The sequence below is a fragment of the Mustela putorius genome, unplaced genomic scaffold, assembly GCF_011764305.1.
Source record: "Mustela putorius furo isolate JIRA1106 unplaced genomic scaffold, ASM1176430v1.1 tig00000139_pilon_pilon_pilon, whole genome shotgun sequence".
In the NCBI taxonomy this organism is placed as follows: domain Eukaryota; kingdom Metazoa; phylum Chordata; class Mammalia; order Carnivora; family Mustelidae; genus Mustela; species Mustela putorius.
The window spans coordinates 6,926,859-6,953,956 of record NW_025421293.1 but is presented as its reverse complement, the minus strand read 5'-3'; the positions used below and the strand labels follow the sequence as shown (position 1 = coordinate 6,953,956).

Below are 27,098 nucleotides of genomic sequence, written 5' to 3'. Positions count from 1 at the left end.
AGCAGGCTCCCCGCTGAGCAGAGAGCCCAATGCGGGGGCTCGTTCCCAGGACCCTGGGATCATGACCTGAGCCGAAGGCAGAGGCTTTTACCCACTGAGCCACTCAGGTGCCCCAACAACTGATGCTCTTAAGTAAGAAAACAGGTGAGCACAGGGAGGAAGATGCCCTCAGACAGATTCCTAGTAGGCGGAGCTCCAGAAACAGAACCCACCGCATGAATTTTAGGGATGTACGGTTCGGGGGTGAAAATATAAAGATATTAAGAAGAGGTGGAGAGCGATTACCATTCAAGCCAGGAGAGGGGTTACCTCGGGATGGTGGGGTGGGGGCCGTCGTGATTTGGAGCATCAGGAGTGGCCTGAGGTCCGTGTTCTAGACCTTGATGGGAATGGAGTCCCACGGGTGTTAGTTTGGTGTCTTGTTTTTCTACATTTTTTTCTGCGTGTGTGTTTCATCTCACGATTTAGAAGTTTAAAAAGAATGTCTGTCTCAGAAGGGCTTTTTTTTTTTTTCCTTAAGATTTTATTTATTTATGTGAGAGAAAGCACAAGCAGGGGGAGCGGCAGAGGGAGAGGGAGAAGCAGGCTTCCCTCTGAGCAGGGAGCCTGAGGTTGGGCTTGATCCTAGGACCCTGGGATCATGACCCGCGCTGAAGGCAGACACCTAATGACTGAGCCACCCCGGTGCCCCACATTCACCCTTCTTAAACATAAACATCCATGAGTCTGACAAACGTGTATGTTTGCATAACCACGACCCCAATACAGACATACAACAAGTCCATCACCCTTAAAAGTCAGATCCCTCCTCCTGTCCTTGGCCCCTGGCATCTACTGAGCTGCGTTCTGTCCGTATCATTTTGGCTTTTCCAGAATGTAGAGCAATGGAATCATTCAAAAGGTTGTAGCCTTTTGAATCCGGCTTCATGCACCAAGCATAATGCTTTTGAAATTCATCCATGTGGTTGCAAATATCAATAGTTTCTTCCTTTTTATTCCTCAGCAGTACATCCCCATGTGGATATATCACAGCCTGACAATTATTTCTCTGGAGTAATGCCTAGCGGTGAGATTGCTGGGTTGTATGGTACGTGTATGCTTGTCTTTTTAAAAAGATTTATTTATTTGATGGGGCACCTGGGTGGCCCAGTGGGTTAAGCCTCTGCCTTCGGCTCAGGTCATGATCTCGGGGTCCTGGGAACGAGCCCCCGCATCGGGATCTCTGCTCAGCGGGGAGCCTGCTTCCTCCTCTCTCTCTGCCTGCCTCTCGGCCTACTTGTGATCTCTCTCTCTCTGTGTCAAATAAATAAATAAAATCTTAAAAAAAAAAAAAAAGACCAATGACTTGCTAATTCCATGAGAAACTTAAATTACAGAATAGTCGTAAACATTTTTGCTGTTTTATTTCTCTACATACCAACCACAACTGAAAAATGAAAGGAGTGCCCACCCCTCCAGTGCGACTAGCTGTGCCAGTTGGCCCAAGATTCTCCTCCTTTAAAAAAAAAATTTTTTTTATTTGACAGAGAGAGACAGCCAGAGAGGGAACACAAGCAGGGGGAGTGGGAGAGGGAGAAGCAGGCTTCCTGCCTAGCAGGGAGCCTGATGTAGGGCTTGATCCCAGGACTCTGGGACCAGGACCTAAGCCGAAGGCAGACGCTAACGACTAAGCCACCCAGACGCCCCAGTTCTCCTTTTAACACTGAAAGTCCTGCATCCTTAGAAACTCCCCAGTCCTGGCCCCCAACTGGGATATGTGGTCACCCCACTGTTGAGTATCAGGATGCTGAAAGTCCGTCACATCATTTCATTCACAACCAGGTGTCAAGGTGGATTTGTTACTTACTTGTGCATAAAGAAAAAGCCTTCAAGAGGTTAAGTTGCTTCCCCAGCCCACACTCCAGAGTAGGTAGAGCCAGTCTTTGGCGCTGGGTCTGCCAGACTGCAAAGCACCTTAGTCCTGGGCCTCCTGGGCACAGGCCAGCAGGTGCACCTGGGTGGAGCTCTGCTGCCCTCTGGTGGCAGAGGAGGTGGTGCTCTGGGTCCCAGTCCACACTTGTCGGGCAGCCAGTAGTGGGAGTCCTGGAAGAGGACACTGAAACTGGCCTCGGTCCTAGAAGGGTGCCCCAGGGAGGGACCCCACCAAGGCCTGCTGGGGGTCATGGTCTTTCCATTCTTAAGACTCGTGATCAAGCAGGCCCTCAGACCTGTGCCCAGAGTGCTGGGTTTGAGTCTGTGTGACCCTGACCCGTTCCCCCACCCCTCTGGGCCTCAGTTCCTTACTTGTAACTCAGGAGGATAAACATGTAGACGCACCTAGACTAGGCTTGGACACTGAGGTTGTTATCACGGACTCCAATGCGCCCACATACCCCCCCCATGCTGGTGCAGTCATTAATTTCATTCATTCATTCCACTTCCGACCAGCAGCTTTCTGCCAAATGCTGGCTCTATGCCAGACCTGGAGCTGGGGGTGGGGGTAGGGTAGTGATGGGGACATGGCTGCTCTCAGGCTCTTCGTTCTCTGCCTATCCACTATCTCACGTGTTCATTCATTCATCTATCCCCTGGTTATGTCGTTTACACATTCATTCATTCTTTCTTTTTTTAAGGCAGTCGTGGACTCCCTTCTTTCCTCCTTCCCTAATTCCTCTGTTTTGCAAGCATTCTGGAAGCACCACTCTACTCGAGGCCAGGATTAGATGCTGGGATTCCAGCTCAACCCTCCTCCCAAACTTGTGGGTAGGCAGATGGTGAGGACACGCTGTGCTAACTACCATATGCCAGGCATCGGGACCCAGAGCAGGGAGAGCACCAAGAAGAGAGCAACTGACTGCCTGGAGAAGGGAATGGGGACAGGGCAGGGGGTTGGGGTGGGGGGAATAGGGTAATCAGAGAAGGCTTCATGGAGGAGGTAGCATTTAAGCAAAGCTGACAAGTGTTGCGGGAGTCCTCCAGGAAGGGAAAGACACTCCAGGTCAAGTCTTTTTGGGTATGTGGTACATTCAGGGGAAAGTGAGGTATCTGGGTGGCTGGAGTGTATTTTACAGGGTCATGTGTCACACCCAAGCCAAGCCCTCCATGGATTTCAGTGACAGAACTGGGCCAGTCTAGGACTTCTCCTAATTCATCAGCCTTGGTCACTGGAAAATCACCTACTCTCAGGGGGCCAGGAATGGTCTTAGGGCACTAACACAATATCCTGTCACAAGGGTCGCCTGGCCGGCAGGGGACATTCAGGGGGAGAGCTGTTCTGGGCAGAGCAGGCTGTGCAGGCAGCAGCAACAGTGGTTCCTGAGGTGCCTGGCCCCCCCAAGATCCCACTGTCATCCAGCAAAACCTGAGTACTTTGTCCTGAGCCAGGCCTTGCCCCAGACGTCGGAATACAGCAGTGAACGGAATGTCCACCCTTTAGTGGGTGACTAATGAAATGAGAAAACCAGCAAGTGTGAAGACCACCGGAAACACAGCTGTAGTTGAAAAACAGGTTCTTCTGCCTCTTTCGAGCAGGAAGACTGCACTTGCTTCATTCAACAAGGGGGTGTGAAAGAGGAGTTATTACAGGATTTGGGCTTGGGTGAAGTGACTTACGGAGGGTTCAAGCAAGTGGGTTTAACTCTGGATTAGACACTGTCAGGAAGCGACACAATTCTGTGACTGGCTGTCTTCATAAATATTTAAAGTGAACCGAGGCTAAGGCTTTAAAGAAGACAGCAGTTATGGGTAAGAGACAGAATGAGGAAAACGTTTGGTCTTTTTGCGGTTCCAACAATATTCCTGTTTTTTTTTCATCTGCGTGCAAACACGTGTTTATGCCTCGCTCCATCATGGTGACAGAATGGCCTTGCGTGCTGTTGGTGTTCCGGGAAATTGTTTATGTCCAGGAGGAGGACATCAAGGCCTCCTGGGACTGCCAGGCTGGCTCCCAGATGGGAGGGGCCCTTTCCTCTTTCCCGTAAGAAAGGCTCCCATTCATCCCAGCCTTGCAGATTTTCTGGGTGTCAGGTGCAGAATAATTCGAGGAGGACAAAGGAGACACGGCCCCAGTCCTCAGGGAGCCTGAGCTGTTTTAAATAGATTGTCAGAAATAGAAGGGAGAATGGACCAGACCCAAGGAACCGCGGGGACAAAGGCCCGGGGGCGGGAGGGGACGCTGAGAGCCATTAGCAGAGCTGCCAGCGGAGCCACGACGCGCACGCGGACTGGAGAGGTCGCCTGGGGTCGAAGCCTCGGGCGTGCAAGGCCACCTCTCCCACAGAAACGTGGGCGCTCGGCGGCCCTGATTTGCTCAGACGCAGGAAATGAAATCCAGCGGCTTTGATCACGATAACCCGCGCGGCCTCAAGCTCATGAATATTCAGCAGCCGACTTCCGGCGTGTGACTCCGCCCCAGCCCCGCCCCCCCGCTAGCGGACTGCGCTTGCGCCGCTGGCGCGCGGGTCTGTCGTCATAGGCGCGCGCCGTCGCCGCTCGCCGAGAGCGAAGAGGAGCTGTGATGGCGAGTTCGGCTGCTTCTTCAGTGCGACCGCCGAGACCCAAGAAAGAGCCGCAAGCGCTCGTCATCCCCAAGAATGCGGCCGAGGAGCAGAAGCTCAAGCTGGAGCGGCTCATGAAGAACCCGGTAAGACGAGGCGCTGGTTCGACGGCGTCTTCCAGCGCTTCCGGGAACTCGCGGGCCCGCCTCCCCTGCCTGCAAACTTAGAAACTCTGTACCCGAACCCCAGGGCCAGTCCTTAGGAAGGAGTGGGCTACCCCGGAGATAGTGAGCTTCCTATGGCCTTATGTTGGAGCCCAGGGTGGGGTGAGGGCGTTGTGGAGCGGTTTCCCGTGCTCTGAGGCACTCCTAGTTTTCCTTTCTGTGAACTGAAGCGTTGACTGGAAAGATAGAATCTATGGGTCGACCCAAGGGTTTATTTTCTTCTAAATAGCATCAATTGTTAGGAGGCATTGGCCGACAGAGCTGGGACAAGTCACTCTCCCGTCAGGGTCTCGCTCGGTCCCTTCAGCCATAAAAATAATTGGATGAGGTCTTTTCTTACAGCTTTGGATAGAAAGGGTTGACTCCGGGTGTCCTGGTGGTAAGGTTAGAGGTTTCCAGCCATAAATGGTGACTTGGGCTTCTGAATTCTGCTTTGGAAAGTTAGCTGTAGCCCTGGCGAGGCTATGGGCTGTGATAGACCCCAGAGTACAGGGGATGGAGTAAATCTAAGGGAAGAAAATCAGCTCTAGGTCCAAGGAGCAAAAGCAGTCTTACTTCACCCATCCAGTTAAAATGCTTTGGTCTCAAAGAGATGTGAATCTGTGAGCAGCGTTATACTGAAGGATGCCTCCGTGTTTAAATGTTGCAGGACAAAGCAGTGCCGATTCCAGAAAAAATGAGCGAATGGGCACCTCGGCCTCCCCCAGAATTTGTTCGAGATGTAATGGGTAATGTTGTCTGTTTATATGTGTGCGCAGGTGAATATAATTTCTGAAGCATAGATGTAAAAACCCTGCAGTTAGTATTTGTTAATTAGATTTCTAACAGGAAAAAAAGGGTTCACTGGTTCAGTAATTTTTTTTTAAGTTTTTATTTATTTATTTGATAGACAGAGATTACAAGTAGGCAGAGAGGCAGGCAGAGAGAGAGAGAGAGAGGAAGCAGGCTCTCTGCTCTCTCCTGCTCTGGGGGCTCCATCCCAGGACCCTGAGATCATGACCTGAGCCGAAGGCAGAGGCTTTAACAACCACTGAGCCACCCTTTAGCCCACTGAGCCACCCGGGCGCCCTGGTTCTGTAATTTTGTACTAAAAAAGAAGGGGCGTTGTTGCATCCAGTTTGGCACTAGAGAATTTTCTTCTGCATTGTTTTAAATAATGCATCATGTTGTTTTTTTTTTTTTTTCCTAACATGGTTTTGGGGGTTGTAAACTAACGTATTAATTATAAAGAAGAATAAATAATAGAGATATGAAAATTTTTGAACCCCCATAATTCCACCATTCCCCTTGTAACATTTTTTTTAAAAGATTTATTTATTTGTTTGAGAGAGAGCGAGCGAGTGTGTGTGCTTGCCTGCGGCAGGGAGGAGGAGAGAAAATCCCAAGGAGACCCCCCACTGAGCGTGGAGCTCAGTCTCAGGAGCCTGAGATCATGACCTGATCCTAAATCAGGAGTCAGCTGCTCAGTCCAGCTGAACCACCCAGGTGCCCCCCATTTGTAACATTCTGATAAGGCCTTTCAAACTCCTAGTCAAAACCACTTGGGTTTAAGAAAAAATGATTTTATAAAAATGGTCAGTTGTTGGTTGGTTGTTCAACACAAGTACTTAGTAACTTTTTTTGCTTTGTTTTAAACTTAATATACATGGACATCTTTTCAGCTGTGTCAAATGTGAAATCATCTGACAGGGGAGGTAAAGGTCTTAAGCTATCTTCTAGGTTTCTGATCTCTCAACCACAATGTGTTCCTCCTCTTAGTGTGTTAGAGTGGAATTTTTAGTGACTTCGCATTCAGCATTCATGCAACAATTATTTAATGATTACCGTGCTAGGCAAGTCACTGTGCCAGCTTCTGGAGTACAATGGGGGGTGGTCCTTTCAATTACTTCCGATTTCTTTCTTTGGTCCCTTTTGATTAAGGGTAGCCTATGTTGGTAACTGGATTTCATTAAGAATTCTGGACTCTCCTGACTATAGGTTCGAGTGCTGGGGCCGGCAGTGGCGAGTTCCACGTGTACAGACATCTGCGGCGGAGAGAGTACCAGCGACAGGACTACATGGATGCCATGGCGGAGAAGGTCCGTGAGCAAAGAGGCTGGCTGACCCCTTGGGTTTGGGCAATGTGCACTTAGGACTTTTAGGAAAAAGCATTTAAAGAAGAGAAAATAACACCTGGTTCTTGGCCTGTGTGAAGGCTGCCTTCTAAAGTCAGTGTGGGAAACAGACATCAAATCCAGATTATTCATTGGTCAGACTCAGCACATCAAGATGCTCCCACTAGGAGATGAACAGAGGAGGGAGACTTCCGTGTGCGTAGAAGGGACAGGAGAGTCCCCTTTCCCTTCCAGGCCATTTGTCCTGAAATGGAACAGAAAACAGGATCTCCCACATCACTCGAGTTCTTATTTCTGTTCTCTCTCTATTTGGCTGAATTCCTATAATTCTTTGTAGCTGGTGTGAATAGCAGTGTGCTTTCATGTGTCTGCTTCTTTGAGCAGTCTAGTTAGAGGATGGCATTTCTTCATGGCAGGTGTGCAATAATAACTAAGAATTGGGAATAGCCTTAGAAATTGTATTGTAAGAACTATTAAGCTTTTTATTACCTGACCAGAAGACCCAAAAACCTGTCTCTTGTTTTTAAAAAATACTCTTTGGATATTTTGTTTATTTTTCAGAAAGAACTTTGGAGTTACTTTACCCACTCCAGAAAATCTTGTTGATTTTTTTTGTTTTGTTTTTTTAAACTAGAATTGAGTCCATAACTTAAATTGAATGAGGATGGATGTTACAGTGTTTAGGCATCCTCTCTAGAAATGTTCTTTTTTTTTCTGAATCTCTCAGTGATGATTAGAGATTTGGTATAGATCTCACATTTGTTCAAAGATTTTGCTTTTTTGATTGCAGTGGTGCTAGTTGCTCCTTTATATTTTATTACTGGCGATTAGTAAAAATCAGAAAAAAAATACTAACATTTTAGTACTCCTATATTTTCCCACCTGAGTATAAATAAAAACCAAGGGTGCCTGGGTGGCTCAGTCATTAAGTATCTGCCTTTGGCTCAGGTCATGATCCCAGGTCCTGGGATCGAGCCTTGCATCGGGCTCTCTGCTCACCGGGGAGCCCGCTCTTCCCTCTCCTTCTGTAGCTCCCCCAACTCATTCTCTGTCTGTCAAAATAAATAAATAAAACCTTAAAAAACAAAAAACAAAACCAAAATCCCCTGCAAATATTATTTGGCTAATTGTTCATGATTTTCCATATCTGATTTCTCTTCCTAACGTGTGAGAGATTGCCCCTTGCTCTTATCTTACAGCATGCCCTGGAAGAGACTTTTTTCTCAGTCTAACCACGATGCCTGTTACTTCCTTGAATACATCCGTGTGTTTTAGAGAGCTTTACATACTTTACGGTGGTATTTGCTTGCTTTTTAAAAAGGAGGAAACCACTTTATCCAATAACAGTTGATTTTCTAGTAATTTGGTTTGAAAAAGACTCACTGTAGAATTTCCTCCTATCTAAAGGAAGTACAACGTTTAAAAAAATTAAAATGATTATTCATTCAAATAGAATGCTATTTAGCAATCACAAGGAAGAGACTAATGATACGATGATCCCTGAAACATGCTGAGTGAAGGAAGCCTTGCATGAGAGAGCCTGTCATATGGTCCCATTTATACGAAGTTCTACAAGAGGCAGGACTAACCTATGTTAAACCATATAAGTGTTTCAGAACGATTGTCTGTGGGAGTTGCATAGGAAGAGGTAGGAGAGAACTTTCTAGTGTGATTAAATAGTACACTCACAATTGAGCATTTTGTTATATGTATTACCTTAGGCGGAAGAAATAGAAAAACTGTTAACAAGCATTAAACCCTGTCAATGCTATGCATGCTTAAATCCTTGGAGGTGAAATGTCCTGGTGTCTGCAACTTTGAAATGTGTTTAAAAAAAAAAAAAAAAGACAGGGGCGCCTGGGTGGCTCAGTGGATTGGGCCGCTGCCTTCGGCTCAGGTCATGATCTCAGGGTCCTGGGATCGAATCCCACATCGGGCTCTCTGCTTGGCAGTGAGCCTGCTTCCTCCTCTCTCTCTCTCTGCCTGCCTCTCTGCCTACTTGTGATCTCTCTCTCTCTCTCTCTCTCTCTCTGTCAAATAAATAAATAAATAAATCTTTAAAAAAAAAAAAAGACAGGTTGATGGATGGGTAGTGGTAGAGCGGGGTGGACAGATGTGATAAAACAAGGAGCAAAATGTCAGTTGTAGGATCTCGGTGGTGGGCATATGGAGTGTATAATACTTTCACCTTTTCTGTGTTTGAAATTTTCCAACATAAAACAGTTCCAGCAAAAAACAGTATTAAAAACATAAAAAAAATATTAAAGAGATAGACATGACATGGGAGAAAATATGTGAAAGTAAAAATTCACTGGAATGGCCAAAATTGAGTTTGAAAAATATCTTTAGGATTTCGAAGGCAATGTAATCATTGCCGTGGTGGTTTTTACCTGGTGTTTGCTTGTCTTACGGCCCATCTTGGTCCCCAGCTGCTGGTGGTTCTTTTGTAGCTGCTGCCGTCCTCCGCTTGTGACATTCTCAATTCTAGTGGGGAGTTTCTGGTGGCTGGTCCCACAGCTGTACCCGGTCACCACGGTGGGTTTTCCACTGTCAGGAATAAGAAAACTCTATGTAAAAACTATCAGAAGCACTGTTTAAATTTTTAAACTACTTTAGAGGGAAGGAAATAGAGTAGGCAGTTGGCTCAGCTACCAGTGCAAACGGTGTTCAAAGATCAGTTGTGTAGATTTCTTTTTTTTTAAGATTTTCTTTTTTTTTTAAGATTTTATTTATTTATTTGACAGAGATCACAAGCAGGCAGAGAGGCAGGCAGGGGGGGGGGGAAAGCAGGCTCCCTGCTGAGCAGAGAGCCTGATGTGGGGCTTGATCCCAGGACCCAGGAATCATGACCTGAGCCGAAGGCAGAGGCTCTAACCCACTGAGCCACCCAGGCGCCTCATTAGATTTTATTTATTTGACAGACACACAGTGAGAGAGGGAACACAAGTTGGGGGGTGGAGGGGAGAAGCAGGCTTCCTGCTGAGCAGGGAGCTCGACATGGGACTCGATCCTAGGACTCTGAGATCATGACCTGAGCCTAAGGCAGATGCTTAACCACTGAGCCACCCAGGCTTTCCTAGATTGCTTACTATAAATCACAATAGCACACTAGCCAGGGCCCTATGGCTACATAACCAGTAGTTGTGCCTTTTCTCATGCTCTCATGTTTCTTTGGGCAGGAGGGTCTCTTACTGAACCAAAGCAGACACGTTCGCCATCCAAGTGCAGAAAACCGTATATTGATTCCTGCCCCACCTGTTGGGCAGTCTCTTCCAGTTAAAAGTGGCCCTGCAGCACCCCCAGTGGTGTGACTTGTGGAGATCTCATCCATGGCCCAGAGTCCATCTAAATTTAAATTTGTGTTTTTTCACAGCAAAAATTGGATGCAGAGTTTCAGAAGCGACTGGAGAGGAATAAAATTGCTGCGGAGGAGCAGACGGCAAAGCGGCGGAAAAAGCGGTAAGGGCTCTGTGGCTCTTCCTAACCCATGAAGCCTAAAGGCGGGAAATATGAGAGCTGAGTAGTCCTTGCGGTCAGAAGTTCATTGTATGCCCTGTCGAGGTCTTGGGTGTTACCCAGTAGACGGATGGCCCGAAATATCTGAGTATCTGAGAGATTAAGTCACTTACTGCTGATGCTTCCCCCCATATCCCCCCGTCACAGATTCTCCGCAGCTCAGGTCAGTGCCTGGGTGACCAGGTGGATTTCTAGGTTTCCTCCACGTCTGTTTTAATATCGAGTTTAACAGTATGCTGTGAGCAAACTTTGTTTAGCTTCTTCCTTAAATTAGGGTGTGTGACCTCCCTCAGTGACATTACATCAGTATGTAGACTCGTATGTGTGTGTGTGTGTGTGTGTGTGTGTGTGTGTGTGTGTTTTAGTAAATGCTCTCTTCTCCTTTGGAGAACTAAGCAGGATTCTAAAAACAGTTCCTAATTCTTAGTCTGTTTCTGGCAGTCTGTTAATTTATTGAGATAGTCTTTTGTGTGCTTTCTTTCTTTCTTTCTTTCTTTCTTTTTAAAGAGTCTATTTATTTATTTGACAGAGATCACAAGTAGGCAGAGTTGCAGGCAGAGAGAGAGGGGGAAGCAGGCTCCCTGCTGAACAGAGACTGATGCGGGGCTCCATCCCAGGACCCTGGAATCATGACCTGAGCCGAAGGCAGAGGCTTTAACCCACTGAGCCACCCAGGCGCCCCGTTTCTTTTGCTTTATGATATGCATAGTAAATTTAGTTACAGAGCATGTCTGTATGCTACAACTTGATTACATCTTTTTTTCTAGCTATTTTGCATTTTTTTCTTTTACCATGTTTTTGTTTCCGTGTTTGAAATTAAATAAGAAACAAAACTTGTAAAGCTGTAACATTTCACATGGAAATGCTGCTCAGTCTCCACCAGCTTTAGAAAGCTGATACTGCAATAAAGTGTTGTCATTTAAAAAAATAAAATAAACAAGTAAATAAAAATAGTCCCTAAATATCTCAGAATGAAAAACATTTTCAGTAATCACGTCAGGACTCCACAAACGATTTCATTTTGATTCAAGAAGAAAACAGCTTGGTAATATTGGTGGTGTTGGAGCAGCAGAATCATGGGAAAGTATTTCTTCCCTTTCATTGTTATAGTGTTTGTGTTATTATAAGGTCTTTAAACACTCTATAGGTAGATATTTATTTTCTAAAACATATAGTAAGTTAATAAAGGAATTCATGTATTTTATATTTATAGCCAGAAGTTAAAAGAGAAGAAATTATTGGCAAAGAAGATGAAACTTGAACAGAAGAAACAAAAAGAAGGTGAGTGGTACTTATTTTTCCAGGTTGTGATCTTTCTTGGTGTTGATCACCACGGCTGACCTGTCAAGAATGAGATTTAGAGGGGAGCCTTGGTGGCTCGGTGGTTAAGCATCTGCCTTCAGCTCAGGTCATAATCCCAGGGTACTGGGATGGAGCCCTGCATCGGGGCTTCTCCCTCTCCCATACCCCTGCTTGTGTTCCCTCTCTTGCTACCTCTTTCTCTCTCTCTGTCAAATAAATCTTAAAAAAAGAGAGATTTAGAGTTTGGAGCTGGTTGGCTGGCCACTGAAGAGACGAGGACTTATTTCTATTAATTAGGTCTTGTTTAATTGCAAGTGTCAGAAAGATAAACAGAAGGAGAGATACTGGCTTATGTTAAGTCAGGACAGACCTCCCTTCAGGGATGGCTAGTAGAGGAGCTCGGTGATGTCACTGGCATTCTTTGTCTCCTTCTGTCCCCTGGCCCCTTGTCCTCGGACAGGTCCATGTCCTCCTGGTGGTTGATGGGTCCCTGGGGCTGCACCCTGCCTCAGTCGGCTCAGTGGGCTCAGTTGGGCTCCCTGCTCAGCAAGGAGCCTCCCTCACCCTCTGCCTGCCACTCCTCCTGCTTATGCTCCCTCTCTGTCAAATAAATAAAATCTTTAAAAACAAAACAAAACAAAACCAGAATGCTTTGGTCTCTAAGAAACAGAAAACTCAAATAGCAGTAGTTAAACAAAGAGGAGTTCATTTCTCTCATGTGACAAGAAATTTGGTGGAAGGGGGCAGCTGAGTGGTTCAGCAGCTCAGTAGCTTCAGGCCCAGTATCCCGGCAGTTCTCTTGGCCTTTATTTTGTGGGCATGAGATGGCTGCCGTGACTCCTGCCATCAGACCAGTGTTCAAAGAAGAAAGAAAGGGGGAAGAAGCGGTACTTGTCTTTTTTTTTTTTTTTTTTCTATTTTTAACAGAAGAGAAAAGATCCCCAAAAGTGCCCGACAGATGTCATTTTATATTTCATTGGTCAGTGCTAGGTCACTTTGCCATTCCTTGCTGCTGTTAGGTTAGATGACTAGAAAACAGACTTGTTGTGACTATCTTTGTAACCTGTCAGGATTCATCCCTGGAAGCTGGGTACATTGCCACCTTAGACTGAGATGAAATTTTGTTAACAAGGAGGAATGGGGGGGCGCCTGGGTGGCTCAATGGGTTAAGCCTCAGCCTTCAGCTCAGGTCATGATCCCAGGGTCCTGGGACCGAGCCCTGCATCGGGCTCTCTGCTCAGCTGGGAGCCTGCTTCCTGCTCTCTCCCTGCCTGCCTCTCTGCCTACTTACGATCTCTCTCTCTCAGTCAAATAAATAAATAAAATCGTAAAAGATAAAAAAACAAAACAGGGAGGACTAGGGGCCGAGTCACGTATCAGCATCCCATCGTGCTTCCAGTCCTGTCCACCTCTGAACCCGTCACATGGCCAGAGATGCCAGCCACTCGCCAGCCCGTGAGCTGAGAGTCAGGGAACAAGAGGTCTCCCGTGGAAAGGATAAAGGATGCCAAGAGACGAAACACATGACAGCTGCAGACCACAGTCCTGAATTGGTGGCGCTCCCCTGATTGACCAGCCATGGCTCCTGTGCGGACAGTTGTGAGTTCTGGTCTTCAGAGGAAATCAGACTTTCCTTGATACACTAAATGTGATTTGTCTCTTCCAGAACCTGCTTCCTTGTAAGTTACGAACATACTACGTGACACACTGTATATGGTGTAGTTCTGAACTATTTCCTACTCTTTCTTAGTGTAATTTATTTTACTATGTGAAAATGTGATGCTAAGAACTCATTCCTCAAATAGACCGCCTTATTACTTTCCCAGACCTCTTCTCCCCCTACACATGGGGGAACCCAGAAGTGCTTGATCCAAGCTTGCCTGGGCATCATTTCTCCTCTCTCTGAAAACCTTTTTATTCATTCAGTTAGAAGAGGTCTGCTGGCTATGAATTTTCTTAGCTTTTCTTCATATGGGGCTGTCTTCCTATCACCTTTGTTCCGGACAGACATTCTCACTAGATACAAAATTCTGGGTTGACAGTTTTGCCAGGTTTTTTGGTGTGTGTGTGTTTGTTTTGTTTTGTTCTCTTTTTAGCACTTAAGAAATGCCATTCCACTTTCTCCGTCTTCCATGGTTTCTGATAAAAATTTTATAGTCATTCAAATTTTTCTATCATTGTTTTTCTCTGGCTGCTTTTATTTATTTTTATTTTTTAAAGATTTTATTTATTTTATTTGACAGAGATCACAAAGAGGCAGAGGGGCAGGCAGAGAGAGAGGGAGGAGGAAGCAAGCTCCCTGCGGGGACTCGATCCCAGGACCCTGGGATCATGACCCGAGCCGAAGGCAGAGGCTTTAACCCACTGAGCCACCCAGGCACCCCTCTCTGGCTGCTTTTAAGATTTCTGGTTTTTTTTTTTTTTAAGATTTTATTTATTTATTTGACAGAGAGAAATCACAAGTAGATGGAGAGGCAGGCAGAGAGAGAGAGGGAAGCAGGCTCTCTGCTGAGCAGAGAGCCCGATGCGGGACTCAATCCCAGGACTCTGAGATCATGACCTGAGCCGAAGGCAGCGGCTTAACCCACTGAGCCACCCAGGCACCCCTCTGGCTGCTTTTAAGATTTCTGTCTTTAGGGGCGCCTGGGTGGCTCAGTGGTTTGGGCTGCTGCCTTCGGCTCGGGTCATGATCTCAGGGTCCTGGGATCGAGCCCCGCATCGGGCTTTCTGCTCCGCAGGAAGCCTGCTTCCCACTTTCTCTCTCTCTCTCTCTGCCTGCCTCTCTGCCTACTTGTGATCTCTGTCTGTCAAATAAATAAATAAAATCTTTTAAAAAAAAAAAAGATTTCTGTCTTTAGATGTCAGCAGTTTGATTATGATGTATCTATGTGTGGATTTCCTTGGGTTTATCCTGTTTGATTCATGGAGCTACTAGAATCTAGACATGTGTCTCTTGTCAAATTTGGAAGGGTTTTTTTTTCAGTCTTTTGTTTCTCTTCTAACTGTTGGGTGATTCCTGTCGATCTGACTTCAAACTATCTCTTTCCTCTGCCATTTCTATTCTGCTGTTGATCCTACATAGTGAATTTTTTATCTCAGTTACTCTTTTTTTTTTTCCCCAGAAAGCTCTATAATTTTGACTTTTATTTTTTAATGTTTTATTTATTGGAGAGAGAGCAACATTGCATAAACTGGACTGGGGGTCAGAGGGAAGGGGACAGGCAGAATCCCCACTGAGCAGTTCTGGCCTGATCCCAGAACCCTGAGATCATGACCTAAGCTGAAATCAAGAGTCAGGCGCTTAACTGACTTGACCCTCCCAGGCCATCCCCTGGGCATTTTGAATATTATATCATGAGGCTTTGTGGTCTTGGTGGTATTTGTTTTAGTAGGTAGTCAGCCTGGCTGGGTTCCAGAACACAGGTTCTCCCTAGCCTCCTGTAGTTGTGGTTCCATGGTCAGTTCGGTTTTCCAAGTTTCCACCTGCTCTCCAGGTGTGTCCTGCATGCGCTACCCAGTGGCCAGGCAGGGCTTAGTTCTTTTGAGTTCGGTTCTTGAACTGTTTGGTATGATTCTGGCCACATCTAAGCTTGTGCTGTTAGGCTGAGCCCGGGAGTTCAGAAATGACTTACGGTGCCTTTTCTAACCTCCTTTTTCTCCGTGAGCTCTGCTGTACTTTCTGGTTTCCTGGGACTCCCTTTCTCAGACCCCCAGCCGGAAAACTGGGGCTTTAGTCCCAGGCTGGCACATGCTGCCTTCAGCTGCACCTGCCTCCAGGGCCGAGCAGTGGGAGGACAGCGAAGAAAAGCAGCAGGGCTTCCCTGGCCATCTTAGGACCACAGCTCCTCTGATCAGAAAGAAAGGCTCCCCTCTTCTGAAGTGTTTGTGCCCGCAAGCCCCCATTGCCACCACAGGTGCTGTTGCCACGGCGACTCAGGCGGGATTGCCTGAGCGCTAGGGTCTGAGTGAATGGAGAAAAGGAGACCCACGCATTTCCCTTCCTCTCAACGTCGGGGATCCCTTTCTTTCTCCTCAGACCAGAATCAGAGGGTTTCTTGTGAAGTTCCCGCAGTGCCTGGGCTCCGGGTGTGCATGTCGGATCGCCCCGACCCCAGGCTGGGGGTACTGAGAAGAGTCCTCAGGAATTCAGAGCTGTTCCCGTGGCACTTTGTATACTGGACTGGTCTTTTCCCCTAATCTGCTTGCTTCTCAAGAGCCCATCATTCGGGGCCTCTGGGTGGCTCAGTGGGTTAAGCCTCTGCCTTCAGCTCAGGTCATGATCTCAGGGTCCTGGGATCAAGCCCCGCATCAGACTCTCTGCTCAGCGGGGAGCCTGCTTCCCTCTCTCTCTCTCTGCCTGCTTCTCTGCCTACTTGTGATCTCTGTCTGTCAAATAAGTAAATAAAATCTTAAGAAAAAAAAAAAAGAGAGTCCATCATTCTGTCCACATCCTATAGCGATATTCAGTGGAGAGAAGGAGTCAGATATGCTTGCTCTGTCTTACCTAGAACCCTCCGTTTCTGTCTTTATTTAGAATCTAAACACGGTACTGTAGCTCTTTTGCATTTCAGCCTGGTGCTGATTCAGGTTCCAAAATCCTTTTGAATTCTGATTCTGAAATTCAGCATGTTACCATGACTTTCTGGGGATGTCATGGGCAGAGTTGATAAACATAACTCCTTGGTCATTAGTGAAAATGTTGAGCCAGACTGGGCCTGGGCCAGGGCCTCAGCCCTCCAGCGTCCCCGGGAGAGCTCTGTGTTGGCTGGCAGGGACCCGTTCACTAAGACTTTTAGGGTGGAGTTAATTCTCCAGCTAAGAATCAGCCAGACTCCCTCTTGTTCCCTTACTCCCAGACGTGTCATAAGAAATTCAGAGGTAATTTGAGGTGTGGAGTGAGTATAGTAGACATAAGTTCTAGGCTTAGCTCTCCCTCTGGCTTACCCTGACCTCAAGCATCTGGCTTCTCTTATTTAAGTAGATTTCTTTTTTTTTAGCTTATAACTGATAAGCACTTTCTAGATCTAAAAGTCTACAGTTTGACAACTTTGCCAAACATCTTGCTGTAATTGAGATACACACCACATTTCGGGGCGGGGGGGGTTCCCTCAGCAGTGCGTGTAAAAACTCTTCCGTAACAGGAAACTGAGGTTAGTTTGCTCTGAATTTGTACTTAATGAACCTGTATTGGGTCTTTAGGGGTCACATTTTAACTTTTTCGTCATCAGTTCTGTGATCAGAGGAGACCAGTGGCACTGGCACAGAGCTGGGGCCACCTCCTCCTCTAACCTCTTTTACACTTTAGGTGCATGGACCCTGCCATTTTCTGGAACCTTTCTTCAGTTTGCCCAAGGCTGCAAAGCGGATCTGAGCTCACAGAGCGGGCTCTGGTGGTCCCAGGGAGCTCACATCCAGAGCCTCCAGCTTGTTGATGGCGGCCTCAGGCCTCTCACTGCCCCCACACCCCACCCCCCCCACGTCTCAAGCTTCGGTTCTGTCAGAAAGACGACGTTTGTGCCCAGGTGGAGTCGCACCTTGTAACACGGTGTTTTGTCACACCGAGGTTGTGATCTTTGCTCGCCGAGTCCTGCAGTCGGTTCCCAGGTGGCAGCTGTCGTTTTGTCGTTTTTCCCAATGCGAATAGAGCAGGCTAGAAATCGTCCGAGTGCGTCACTCCTCTGGATAAAGGGATCTGTGAAATTTTCTTTCAGTTTCTGTGTTGGCCGTGGGCTGCCATCCAGCAAATTGGAAAATCGCTGTTGTAGGACGTGGGCCCTGCCCTTACGCTTCATCGTGAAGTTAGCGCCTGTCCGGACTAAACGGTACAGTGACGCGGCCGGGTAGGGCTTGTGCCAGCGAGCAGGAGAGAGCATGCAGGTCGGGAAGGCCGTGTGTGCCTTCTCTGTCTCCTTCCTCAGTTTTCGCTTTGTGAAAGAGAAGATGGGTTTTCTTGCTGTCTGGTTGACATGAAGAGAAACTGAGTGTGGTGGTACTGGGTTGGGCCACAAGGTGGCTTCAGGGCACCACTGGGTTCTTGAGGAACTTGGGCGGAAGATCACTGCAGCTTTTTAAGCCCTTCTAGAAAGCGGTGAGGGGCAGGCAGCAGGCTAGGCGTTCTGTTCTGTTGTTGGAAACTGTCCCCGTTTGTTGTCCACACTGGTCCAGTAATTTCGGTGGGGACGACCAGTCCGAATGACCCCACGGGACGGCGTTAAGCCAATGTGGATTATTTTGAAACCTTGAACTCCCCAAACCAGCGTTACTTAATCCTAACAGGCCGGCCCACCAGAAAAACCTAGGGCGGCCTCCGGTGATTCATGACAAGGTACGTCTAGAGCAGTTTGTCAGGCTCAGCTGTGTCAGCATTTTGGGTCGAAGAATTCTTTGTTGTGAGGGGCTGAGTCCTGGTCACTGCTAACTCTGCCCACTAGATGGCAGTAGTGCCCACCGCCCCCTGCTTACTGACAGTCACAGATGTCTTCCAGACTTTGCCAAGTGTTCATCGGGGGAGGGCTGAAGGCGGGGAGGCGACAAAATTGCCCCGATTAGGACTTCTCTCTCAACTGATATCTGGTGTTCAGAAGGTACTGAGTATGTTTTAGATTGAACCGTTGTTTCAGTGCCCAAATTCTTAGATTTGCTATGTTGGAAAACTCCGTATGCTTTGTGCCTTTTGAGAATAAAGCTAATAGGGGTGCCTGGGTGGCTTCGTCAGTTCAGCGGCTGTCTTTGGCTCAGATCATGAGCCCAAGGGCCTGAGATGAAGCCTCGTGTCAGGCTCCCTGTTCAGCAGGGAGTGTGCTCCCTCCTCTCCCCCTGCTTGTGCTCCCTCTCCCTCTATCAAATAAATAAATGCAATCTTTTAAAAAAGGAGAGAGAGAGGGAGAGGGAGGGGTGCCTGGATGGCTCAGCCAAAGCCTCTGCCTTCAGCTCAGGTCATGATCTCAGGGTCCTGGGATCGAGCCCCATATTGGGCTCTCTGCACAGCAGGGAGCCTGCTTCCTCCTCTCTCTCTGCCTGCCTCTCTGTCTAATTGTGATCTTTGTCAAATAAATAAATAAGATGTCAAAAAAAAGAGGGAGAGAATAAAGATAATATATGAACATTTTAGAAGTTTTTGGAGTGTATAGAAGAATAAAGTAAAAAATTTAGGTTATCTGTAATCCTTACTAAAGTCATTTTGACATTTTGAATGACTTTTTTAAATTCAGTTTTTAAATATATGTCACATAAGCCTCTTTAGGTAAATACTGTATTTATAGTTGTTCTGATTTTATCACATAGCATTGCCTCATAAATATTTTCCATATTCTTATAATTCCATAGTACAAGGAAGGATTTTTTCTTAATCCTTTCTTTCTTTCTTTCTTTCTTTTTTAAGTTAATATCCGTTTTGGAGTACCTGGATGACTCAGAAGAGCATGTGACTTTTTTTTTTTTAAGATTTTATTTATTTATTTGACACAGAGAGAGAGAGAGAGATCACAAGTAGGCAGAGAGGCAGGCAAAAAAGGGGGAAGCAGGCTCCCTGCTGAGCAGAGAGCCCAATGTGGGGCTCGATCCCAGGACCCTGAGATCATGACCTGAGCCGAAGGCAGCGCCTTTAACCCTCTGAGCCACCCAGGTGCCCCAGCATGTGACTCTTGATTGATCTCAGGATCATGAGTTCAAGCCCCATGTTGTAGAGATTACAAGAACAAGTAAACTTTAAAAAGTAAATAAATGAGTTTCAGTTACATTCAGTGACATTTACCTGGTATTCCTAAAATATAGGAATAAAATCTCAGATTCCTAGATTTTAAAATATATTGTAAACAATAGTGTAACAGTAATGGAAACAGCTCATATATTATCCTCATCAGTCCCCTCTCCCTGCACGTGCACGTCATTTGCGTAGTGTGTGAATAGTTGTCCGCTTTGCATATTTAATTCTGTAAGCATTTCTGGCTCTTCACAATTTGTTGAGTGACTGATGACATCCAGCCGTTGTCCCGCTGCGACACACCTCTTTGCCTTTTGTTAAACATTAGATTGATTCATTTTTGTCTTTAGAAGACACTTTGTAGTGAATATTATGTACCCCTTTATGGTTTATTTCCGTAAGACAAATTTCCAGCAGTGGAGATTACTAGATCACAGAGTATAAAAAGATTTAACGACTCTTGAAGTACATTTCTTTGCCGAGGAGTCATACCAATTATTACTGCCATCAACAGCGTGCACCAGTCTCCACTTCTGCTGTATCCTTGCCAGCACTGGCTTTTCAAAATTACTCCTCCATGTGGATAGGAATGTGACTTCAAAAGCAGTCATGGTCTCACTGGGGATTAGTAAAAACCGCACAAAGATCCAGATCCAGATCTGGCCGGACCAGGGTGGCAGCCTCCACTCTCTTCCCAGCCCCCACTTCTCCCCCCTGTGTGCAGTCCCCAAAGCTCTGGTTAAAACAGAGATTAGACGGTCCTTTGTTCTTTTGCTTATTGTCAAAAAACAGAATTCATCCAAGTAAATCTAAGGATCTAATTGGTTTTATTACGCAATTCATGAGTCAGCTTCCCATCTAGCAAGTAGAGAGATGCCCCCCGGAGGTCGAAAAACGGGGAAGGTTTTTATTGGAAGGAGGGTGGGGCCAGAAGTTAGTGGCAGGGTTTTTAGTCATGCATATGACCTCTCTAGTGTTGATCAGGAAATTTCCGTTCAGTTGTTAAAAGGTCACATTCCTGGGATAGATTGAAAGTAATTAAGTCTAATTAAGTCGGTTTGCTGTTGGGGGTAGGGGCAAAGGACTCCATTTTTTACTTTCTTTATTAATTTTGTATAATAATAGGGGCACCTGGCTGGCGCAGTTGATGGAACATGAGACTCTTATCTCAGGGTCGTGAGTTCAAGACCTATGTTAGGGGTAGAGTTTATTTAAAAAAAAATTACATAGGGGCGCCTGGGTGGCTCAGTGGGTTAAGCCTCTGCCTTCAGCTCAGGTCATGATCTCAGGGTCTTGGGATCCAGGCCCGCATAGGGCTCTCTGCTCAGCAGGGAGCCTGCTTCCCCCTCTCTCTCTGCCTGCCTCTCTGCCTACTTGTGATCTCTCTGTCAGATACACAAATAAAATCTTTTTTAAAAAATTTTTTTAAAAATTATATAATAACAATAGCTGACGCTTATTGAATATTTATTACGTATCCCAGCTGTAAGTGCTTTGCGAATATTATCCTCCCATTTGCCCTGAGACACAGGCAGGCAGTGGTGTTACCTCGTTTTACAGTTGGGGCATTGTAGGCACTGAACAGGGTTAGAGGGAGGGAGTGACGGGGCACAATTGGAACCCAGGTAATGGGTCTCCACCGTCCGGTGCGCTTACCCACAGGGTGACCCTGCTTGGAATCCAGTCGGCAGCTCCTGCATTCCTGGTTCTCTGCTCCCGCTGGTGTACACCTCTGTTCTTTTTTTTTTTTTTTTAAGATTTTATTTATTCATTTGACAGAGATCACAAGCAGGCAGAGAGGCAGGCAGACAGAGAGGGGGAAGCAGGCTCCCTGCTGAGCAGAGAACCCGATGCGGGGCTCGATCCCAGGACCCTGAGATCATGACCCGAGCCGAAGGCAGAGGCTTTAACCCACTGAGCCCCCCAGGCGCCCCACACCTCTGTTCTCCCCCCTTGTTTCACATGCTCCGGGCTCTGTGCTCCGTCCTTTTCCCTGCTGCTTGGCTCCCCTTCTGCCTGAAGAGCTTCAGGTCATCCTGCACCTTCCTCTTGCCATGTTCTCTCTCTCCTTAAAGCCTTTCCTACCCTCCCTCCGTTACCGAACCATCTAGCCTTTCCCTCCCCCTTGCTCCCAGAGGGCTGTGCACTTAACGTGGTTTAGACAGTCTGCTAAGTCACCTAATGTGGTTATCTCTTGAAGGAGCCAAGGGCAGGCTGCCCCAAGATGGGCCACGTGGGCATGAACATTTTCTTTGAGTTTGTTAACCTTAAACATAAGAATTACCAGTTACTTGACCAGTAAAAAGGGCGTTATTCAGGAATAAAAGAATTGCAGTTGGGCACAAACAAGCTGTTCCCAAAGCGCAGGCAAGTCTAGAGAACAAAGGAGAGGGAGTGCTTTTTTTTTTTTTTTTTTTTAAGATTGTATTTATTTATTTATTTATTAGAGTGTGAGAGAGAAAGAGCAAGCATGAGCAGGGGCACGGGGCAGGCAGGAGAGGGAGAAGCAGACTCCCTGCTGAGCAGTGAACCCCGCGTGAGGCTCAATCCCAGGTCTGCAGGATCGTGACCTGAGCTGAAGGCAGAGGCTTAATCAACTGAGCCATCCAGGCGCCCTGAGGAAATGCTTTTGAGGAGAAAAGGAGTAAGTTGGGAAGGCTGTTACAAACTAAAAGTTCAGGAGAGTAAACTTGGAATTCAAAGTATGGTGGCTTCTCATTGGCTAAGCTTTTGGGGCAGGGGCGTACGTGGAAGGCATTTCTTTCTCCAGCCGGGACAGTAGAGCAGCATCCACAGAAAAGATGAGTTCCTCTCTTGTTGTTGGGTCTGCAGCTGATGGTGAGGGCACGGCGCAACCCCCCTCAACTCCGGTTGGTAAGGTTTCCTGTTACTAATTTTCACGAGTTAGAAGCAGTCAAAACCCAGCAGATTCAGGAAAAGCTCTTTACCTCCCCCTCAGCTGCCTGCTGTACCAGGAAGAGAGCTATTAACAGAGATTCTTCTTTACCTAAGAAATTATCTACACAAGAGGGCACACTTTGTTTTCCAAACATCTCCTGTTACCTTCCTGCTAATGGTCTTCTGCCTCTTTGTATCCTCAGACTCCTACCCCTCTCCTGTGCTCAGGATGTCGCTTAAGCCTTCCTGTTGCCTGTTTTTGGAATTTTGAGTCTGTTCACATTCCCCATACATAAAAAAACTAGATTTGATTTTCTCCCATTACGGTCTCACGTCAGTTTGATTCTTAGTCCAGCTAGAAGGACCTTGAAGGGTAGAGGAAATTCTTCCCAACACAATTTGACTGTAAAATCCAGTTCTATGAGTGTAGGGCAGTGTCTTTTGTTTGTTTGTTTGTTTGTTTTTAATAAAAATATTTTAGAATAGTTTTGGATTTACAGGAGAAGTCCAGAGATAGTATGATCCCAAGGATTTCCATATCCAGCTTTCCCTTTTATTAACATCTGAAGTTAACCATTTTATGACAATTAATGAGCAGTATTGATAGATACATTAGCCAAAGTCTCTACTTTATTCAGATCTCCTTAGTTTGTACCTAATGCCTTTTTCTGGCTTCAGAATCCCATCGAGGATATCACATTACCTTTAATCACCACGTACCCTTAGGCTTCTGTTAGCTCTGACAGTTTCTTAGACTTGTTTTTGATGCCTTTGAGAGTTTGGAGGATTGGATGTCCTGTAGAATGTCCCTCAACTGGATTTTTTCTGATATTTTCCTCCTGATTAGCCTGGAGTTATTTTATTTTGGGGAGGAAGGCCACACAGATAAAGTCCGGTTCTTAATCCCATTATATCAAGACTGTATACCGCTGAGATGACTTGCACTGTGGATGCGTTGACCTTGATCGCCTGGCAGAGAAGCAACGCCTGCCAGGATTGTCTACTGTAAATTCACTCTGCTTCTCCCCTTTCCCACACTGTACTTTCTGGAAAGAAGTGACTGCCTGCCGCCCACACTGCATATCAGCTGAGGAGTCTCAGCGCCTCCTCTCTGTGAAGGTGTAGTAACCACATGGATGATTTGAAATTCTTCTGCACAGATTCTCCTCGTCTCCCCTGCTTGTGTATTTCAGTACGGCCTTGCGGATGCTGACTTTATACTTTAGGTCGAATGCAGCACCCCCTTACTTCTCTTGTCGCCTCGCGTGTTCCAGCTCTGGTCATGCGGGCTTCTTTCCTTTGGCTTCTGTGGCCCCTTTACATATTTCCTGCTCCAGACCTAGGACCAGCCATTTCTCCAAGGAGGTTTGGTTCACTTTTTTGGGGAATGGTTTTAGAAACCAAGATCTGGGGGTTAGGCATGTTCTTTGCCGCTGGGTGGTGGTGTTTGTTTAACTGATAGAACAAGGAAACATGCGCACGTACTAACCAGTGTGTTTACACGTATTTCTGGATATTTCTAGACATAACATAAACTCAGATAAACCTGAGCTTATCCTGATGCCTCCAGCTCCGATCCATGACCACATGGATCATTCCAGCCTTCCAGCGTGAGCCTCCAGCCTCATTCCAGCTTGTTTGCCCGTAACCTGCCACTCCGGTGGAGCCTGGCCTCTGCCCTCCACCGCTCACTTGTCCCATTGTCCAGTTCCAGGACCTGTGGGTGGTGCCTTCAGAGTTGTTAACCTGTTTCCCTCTGCGAAACCGTTTTCTCAGCTAGAGTCCAGTGTTCTGGACAGTTCCTTTGACTTTGGTCATACAGACACCGCTATTGCCAGAATTCCTTAGGGCAGCACTTTTCTCCCACCCCCTTCACAGAAGTTGTTTCATCCGTTGGGTACAGGGTTGGATTCACGTGTCACTTTCTGCATCCATCCTGGGATCCTCAAGAACTTCGCAAATTTGCATACATTAGGTTTATTCTTCGTGCTGTGAAGTTCCGTGAGTTTTGACAAATGCATGGCGTCCTGTATCCACTATGACAGTGTCCTGGGGAATCGTCTCACTGCCTTAAAAAAAAAAAAATAAAAAGAATCCCGTGCTCCACCTCCAGCCTCCTCCCACCACAGTCCCTGGCGGCCGCCCGTCTGTTCACTGTTTTCCATAATGCCATGTAGTTGGAGTCCTAGAACATGCGGCCTTTTCGGCTGGCTTCCTCCACTTGGAAATATGCACATAAGATCCAGCCGTGCTTTTGCCTGGCCTCGTAGCTCCGTCCTTTTTATCGTGGAACGGCCTTCCAGCCCACGGCTAGGTCATGGCTGGTTTCTCCAGTCACCTTTCGAAGGACATTGGGGTTGCATCCTGTTTCAGGTGATTTAGGGAGAAAGCTGCTGCAGACATCTGTGTCATGTCTGTCGTGCGGGTGTTCTCAGGTCCGCTGAGTGTGTGCCTGGGAGGGTGATGGCTGGTTCCTGTGATAAGAGTGCGTTTCGCTGTGTAAGAAACTGGCAGACTGGCTTCCAGAGCAGCCGGACCGTCCCGCCCTCCCAGCGCAGTACGGGGGCTGCTGGCCTCCACGTCCTCCCCAGCACGTGGCAGCGCCCCTGTGTTCAGTTGTAGCCATTCTGGGCTGTGTTGTGCTGTCCCGCTGTTGTTTTAATTTGGGGCGGCTTCTTTTTCACTCTTGTGTCCTAGATATTAAACCTAGTAGTAATAAACACTTTATTTTTTGTTTATTATGTTGAAAGAAGGAGCAAGTGAAATAACTTAGTCGAATTACCAAAGGACTTGAGTGTGCACCAGATTCCTAGGCCTCTCCTTGAAGGTGATGTTTCCAGGCCCCGACAACATGTTTCCGACACATAACGGATCGGTTGTGTTTACTGTTAGGAGGGGTTGGTGGTTCTTAGAGAACCTTGAGGCAGAGTATAAGTAAGTTATGCAACAAAGCAAAATCATCAACAGTTTCCACCTTGGAGCCCCAAGTTCTAGAGCAAGCCCCCCGCTGGTGTACAGGGAATGGGTTACAAGTGTCAAGGACTGTGTTCCCCTGGGCCTGTGGGGTGGAGACTGAGGCCGGAGGCCGTGGGCCAGTCGTACCACGTGCCATAGAAACAGCATTCTTTCCTGTGCCTGCCACGCTCTGGGAGCTGGGGGTACTGGCCTGGCGTCTGGGGGCTCAGAGCCAGGTTTTTGATGCATCCCTAGTTTTTCACTCCCATTTTTTTCCATGGTATGCACAGTTTCTCTTTTCCTGTTCTCTCTCTCTTTTTTTTTTTTTCTTTTTGTATTGTAAAAATACACGGAACATTTTTCCATCTTAACCATTTTTAAGTGACAGCTCAGTGGCGTTAAGTGCGTTCGCCCTGTTGTGCAGCCGGCACCACCATCCTTCCCCAGAACTCTTCATCCTGTGAAATGGAAACTGTACCTACTTAGACATGAACTCCCCCCGCCCCCGCCCCGCCAGCCTAGCAACCACCAGGTTACTCTCTGTGTCTGTGCACTGGAATCATAGGCACCTGACTCTGTGGGGCCTTGTTTCACTGCACAGAATGTCCTCAAGGTTCATCCATGTTGTGGCAGGAGTCAGAACGCCCTTCTTTTTAACGCTGAGTGATCCTCTGCTGTGTGCACGGACCCCACTTTGCTCATCCATTCAGTGTGTCCGCCTCACCCCCATCTCCGCCGGGTTTCCCTTTTGCCTCTGTTTCCTCGTGCACTTCTGCAGGCACCGTTGGGTGGAGGCCCAGACCATCCAGGTCCGAGTCCTGCTTCCTAGTGGTTTGAGACCTTGAGTAACCAGTTCCATAACCTCTGCGAGCTCCATTCCTCATCTGTGAAGTGGATCCGGAGTAGTGGTGCTTGTCTCTTAGACTTCTCTTTTTAAGTAATCTCCACGCCCAGCGTGGGGCTCGAACTCACCAACCTGAGATTGAGTCGCGCACTCCACGGACTGAGCCGGCCAGGCGGCCCCATCTCATAGATGCCCGTTAGAATGAAACAGGGTGGTGTATGGAAAGACTTAGCATGTGCCTAGCACCTAAGAGGTTTTTTAGGGTTTTGTTTCATTACGTTTTAAGATTTTATTTATTCATTTGAGAGAGAGCACAAGCAGGGGGAGAGGCAGAAGGAGAGGGAGAAGCAGACGCCCTGCTGAGGTGGGAGCCTGATGCAGGGCTCGATCCCAGGACTTGGATCATGGTCTGAGCTGAAGACAGGTGCTTAACCATCTGAGCCACTCAGGTGCCCCCACATAAGAGTTTTTTTTTTTTACAAATATTAGTTATTAAAACATGCTTGGGGTGCCTGGCTGGATCAGTTGGTTGAATGTCGGACTCTTGGTTTTGGTTCTGGTCATGATCTCAGGGCTGTGGGGTTGAGCCCCACTTTGGGCTCCCCACTCAGTGCAGAGTCTGCTTGAGATTCTCTCTCTACCCGCCCCTCAAATAAAGAAATAAACCTTAGAGAATAAAACGTGCTCACTGTACTTTTGAAACTTCTCATTCCTTTCGGCATGAGGTTGCGGAGAAGGAGGAATATCCTAAAGCAGTGAAACCGAGTCTGAGAGATGGTTCCAGCCTCTGCCAGGAGTGCTCTCCCATGGCCCAGCCTGGGGCCTGAGGGTGAACTGTAGACCGCGCTGTGCCCGGGGCACCCCGGGCCTTCCGCCCTGTAGCTGTCTGGCCAGCCCTTTGATGACAGCAGTAGCACAACTCTGGGTCCCTGGGGGCTCTAGGGGGTCCTCGAGCGAGTTCCTGCTTATCTGCAGGGAGGAGGCCTGTTGGTGGGCCTGGGGAGCCCGCGGTGCCCGCAGGGGGCTGGAGGACAGGACTGCCTCTGTGGGCTCTGGCTCTCCTGTTCC

At 47.3% G+C, this 27,098-nt stretch overlaps 1 protein-coding gene across 3 annotated transcripts in view; it reads left to right on the top strand.

The window, feature by feature from the left end:
• The first annotated feature begins 4,438 nt into the window (after nt 1-4,438).
• PRKRIP1 (PRKR interacting protein 1) overlaps nt 4,439-27,098 on the top strand; it is a 26,125-nt gene continuing 3,465 nt past the window's right edge. For 2 of the 3 annotated variants that reach the window (XR_006605232.1, XM_013061007.2), the window contains exons 1-5: nt 4,439-4,621; nt 5,349-5,427; nt 6,677-6,777; nt 10,187-10,272; nt 11,543-11,610. Coding sequence is in view for 2 of the 3 variants with exons in the window: in XM_013061007.2 (XP_012916461.1) it covers nt 4,496-4,621; nt 5,349-5,427; nt 6,677-6,777; nt 10,187-10,272; nt 11,543-11,610 (460 nt within the window). In the remaining variant the exon portion in view is untranslated. Of the gene's footprint in view, nt 4,622-5,348; nt 5,428-6,676; nt 6,778-10,186; nt 10,273-11,542; nt 11,611-17,342; nt 17,454-27,098 lie in introns of all 3 variants that reach the window. The other variant, XM_013061008.2, reaches the window with a different exon arrangement.